Below are 3,813 nucleotides of genomic sequence, written 5' to 3'. Positions count from 1 at the left end.
TAACCTTAATTAAAGGCTTCCTCCAAAAATAAACGTATGCCACTTAATGCAGCGAGCACACGGTATTCTTTAGTAAAAGGCGAAAGAATAGTTCGCTTTGTGCTCACGGCGTGGCTGCGTAAGTTGGTATGAGATCTGTGGAAGTGATTTAAAGAATTTTTCTTTTATTAGTATCTTTCATAGCCGATGTGGGACAACTTCCTTTGTTATTAAAAGTCATCTTCAGCTGACGAATCCCTTAGCCGATGTGGGACAACTTCCTTTTTTATTGAAAATCATCTTCAGCTGACAAATCCCTCAATACATGGTAATTGGTATTATCTTAGTTTTACGAAGTATTTGGCAAATGTTGATCCGTCTTAAATTTAATAAATGGGTTAAACAGGTTTTTTTCGGGTTTAAATATTCAACCTGAACCTAACCCATTTAATAAACAGATCTGGTTGGATTGACCCATTTAATTAATTGGTTCAAAAATCTAAACCCAAACTCGCTAATTTCGAGTCGGTTTCAGATCAGGTTAGCAGGTCGGGTCAGCTTTTGCCAGCCCTAATAGGCAGATCAATTTATTTCAATTAGTTATATATATATATATATATATATATATATATATATATATATATATATATATATATATATATATATATATATATATATATATATATATATATATTCTGTATGCAATCTCTTTTGTATAGAACTTGTGTTCTTCCTTTTTCCATATTATTAGGAAACTGAAATTGGACTTAATTTGCTAAAACTAGGTGAAAATTTGATTCGGATTTATAACAGTTCGATTTACAATCAGTTCGGGTTAAAAACAGTTCGATTAATAATCGATCGGGTTTGTATCAGTTCGGGTTAAAAACAGTTCGATCTTAATCGGTTTTAGTCAGGTTAAATTCGGTTACGTGCATAATTCGGGTCGGATTTGACTCGGGTCGATCACTGTTCTGTTCGGGTAACATTGGTTAAGGTTTATATGTCGGTTATAAAATTCGGTTGCAGTTCGAGTTCGATTTTGCCCTTTTCGGTTATCAAACGGTTTGAGTGAAGTATCGGTTCGGTAAACCTAAAAAACTTACATTTTTTCGGGTCGGATTTTCGGATCGGGTTTGTTTTGAACAGCTCTATGTAGGAGGTATTTATGAAGTAACTTTAACTTTACTTTTTCATTTCATATCTTGGGCTTCTCATATTCATTTGCAAGAGCTTTCTCTGCCTATATTTTTCAGCAAACCAAAACAGCTACATGATGTTTGAATATGGTACGTTTTTTTTTAATCTTATTAATTAATGCTTTCTCTGGCTATATTCATTTGTATCAAAAAATCCTTATTAGTTGAATATGTTTTTAGAAAAAAAAAAAAAAAAAACAGGTTTTTGAACAAGATTCAAACCCTATAAGTGAGTAGAGACGGGTACGAGTCGCATCTGGGTTTTTGATTATGCTACTAAAATACACTGCTTTCATTTGCAAGGGTATCATGTTTACTATGTGTTTCCTGATGTAAATACTTCAGCTGTGCTATTTTTGTCCCTCATTGTGCTCGGAATTTCACTTGCCTTCAACTTCGTTAGTTTATTGGGGACGATGTGGAGTATGAGGGAATCTATAAACGATACAATCAATTTCATGATCAAATTACCTAATTGGTTAAACTACTATAACAACTTGAAGAACGACACAAACACCCTCCATATGAAAACAACAAGATTAACCCGAAAAGCCCATGACATCAGATCAGAGGCATCTGCTGCAGAGCATCAGACCCTTCGCCAAGTGAAGGCAGAAGTACGAAATTGGTTGGAAAACGTGCAGACTGTGGATAACCAAGTTAAGGATATTCTGGAGCAGGCAGGAAGAGATATGAACATTTTCGTAGATTTCTTTTATCGCGCTTGGTTAGGGATCGTTCATGTCGACAAGAAACTTCAGCAAGTAGAACAACTCTTGGATACTGGAACGTCTTTACAGACTGCTCCCTTGATATCTAATGTAAGACTGGAGCTTCCTTATCTGACTTCCAACCTAATAGGTAGCGAAGCATTCGGTAATATCAAGAAAGTGTTGGAGTTTATAAAATCAGATCGGATATCATGTATTGGTGTTCATGGAGCACAAGGTACCGGCAAAACAGAAATCGTTAAGCATATCTACAACCGAATATTAGTAAACACGAATGTTTATTATGTACAAATTAGGGAGAATATCACGAACCATGAGTTGTCGAGCATGATTGCTCTAACACTTGGGTTAGAATTAGCTGAAGAGGATGAAGGTAGGCGGCCTGATTTTTTATACAGAGCTTTGAGAAGTAAAGGGAAATTTGTTCTTATACTAGATGGTTTAATAAGAGATTTCAGATTAATTGAAGTAGGTATCCCTGTGCATTCAAATGGGGGAAAATTGATTTTCACTACACGTTCACCAAATGTTTTGCGAAGAATGCAGTCACAAGAAACAATCGAGCTGCAGCCGTTGTCAGAAGATGAAGCACATGAGCTGTTTCGAAAAGAGGTGCAGGTGAGTGAATATGACTCGGAAGAAATGGAAGGCGTAGCACATCGTATCTTACAACAATGTGGGAATGTACCTGGCGTAATTATTCGTATAGCAGATATGTTGAGAAGGGAACATGATATACATGTATGGTGGAACACTTTGAATGAACTGCAACAACACTTGTAGTTGCTTAAGCCTAAATACTCTATTTTTAGAAACTTATTCCATCCAAAACTCTGTGTAATCAGATGGTTTCTAAATTTAGAAATGATAGAAGGTAGTATGAAGCTGCTACAGAATAAAGCAGACTAATCGACTAGCAAATGAATACTTGCAGCTGTAGTGTGTCTGTTTCAGTGTGTTTTCTTTGTTGATGTTGAGCAGACTAGTAAACAATATTTTTACGTAGGGTTGAAAACATAATACTATGAGCTAAAAAAATCTATACTGAGCCGATTCGACTACTATTCTTATGTTTTGTGTGTGGCACAATTTAACATGAAGTTTTTGGATAACATGGCTCTGATCATGGCCTAAATAATCCCAAAACCAAATCTCACCTTATAAGTCCCCTTAATTTTATATCTCGTCGTCATTTTTGTCTTTGAGAACCATAAAATGATGAGATACTCTTGTGCGAGACCTCTCGGTGAGACGACATCAAAACAAAAAGTTCATCTGATATTAATAGGTGTTATTGGGCTATTAAACCTATGTATAAAGCACGTCTTACGGAAATACCGTCTCATATAAGAATTTGAGTGGAATAATAGTGTGTCATAATGTATAATTTCCACCATCTAAATATTATTAGTAGGGTTGATAAGGTTGTGACTTGTGAGTAGCCCTATGTGCGTGACAGGCCATATACAGACTTGCTTGAACGGGCCGGGCCCATTAAGCACGACCTGATAAATGAAAATTACTTTGCTCTTGGTATGATCTTATAAATTTGTAATGCAACTTTTTCCTAATATATGAAATTTCAAATTGGGTTTAATTTAATTTTTTATTTGTACTTTTTAAAGAATATTTATAAGGTAATTTAATCAATCTCAATGCTAATATATGTAGAGCATCATATATTCTTTTAATTGGAGCAAGTACTAGTACGTTTTCCTATGTAAGGTGGACTCGGCTTTCTCCTCTTTCCATTTGAAGCTGAGTCGACTTTAGTCACCGAGCAAAAGCCAATTTTTCAAAAAGCAACATCGACACGACGTTTTTTGTCCCAAAAGATGAAACCGAGTTGACTTTTATCGCATTGGAAATCGCAGCAAATTTGAAAGGTTGCCATTTCTAGCTCA

General features: G+C 35.4%; 1 protein-coding gene and 1 non-coding gene across 3 annotated transcripts; one reads left to right on the top strand and one right to left on the bottom strand.

Annotated features, from left to right (window-relative positions):
- LOC130809527 (U5 spliceosomal RNA) lies at nt 1–116 on the bottom strand. Its single transcript, XR_009040831.1, has one exon. It is a non-coding gene; the product is annotated as a U5 spliceosomal RNA (small nuclear RNA).
- A 1,065-nt stretch (nt 117–1,181) lies between these two features.
- Nucleotides 1,182–3,585, top strand: LOC130807974 (probable disease resistance protein At1g15890). 2 transcript variants are annotated; one of them, XM_057673398.1, is made up of 2 exons: nt 1,182–1,268; nt 1,524–3,584. In XM_057673398.1, the coding sequence occupies exons 1-2, from the start codon at nt 1,253–1,255 to the stop codon at nt 2,690–2,692; spliced, it is 1,185 nt and encodes a 394-aa protein (XP_057529381.1). In that variant the 5' UTR covers nt 1,182–1,252; the 3' UTR covers nt 2,693–3,584. The 2 variants fall into 2 exon arrangements, with proteins under 2 accessions (XP_057529381.1, XP_057529382.1); XM_057673399.1 differs by having other exon boundaries at nt 1,189–1,268; nt 1,582–3,585.
- The last annotated feature ends 228 nt before the right edge of the window (nt 3,586–3,813 follow it).

Source organism: Amaranthus tricolor, chromosome 3 (genome assembly GCF_026212465.1).
Source record: "Amaranthus tricolor cultivar Red isolate AtriRed21 chromosome 3, ASM2621246v1, whole genome shotgun sequence".
Classification (NCBI taxonomy): domain Eukaryota; kingdom Viridiplantae; phylum Streptophyta; class Magnoliopsida; order Caryophyllales; family Amaranthaceae; genus Amaranthus; species Amaranthus tricolor.
The sequence above is the reverse complement of the archived record's forward strand: the minus strand, read 5'-3'. Positions and strand labels throughout refer to the sequence as shown.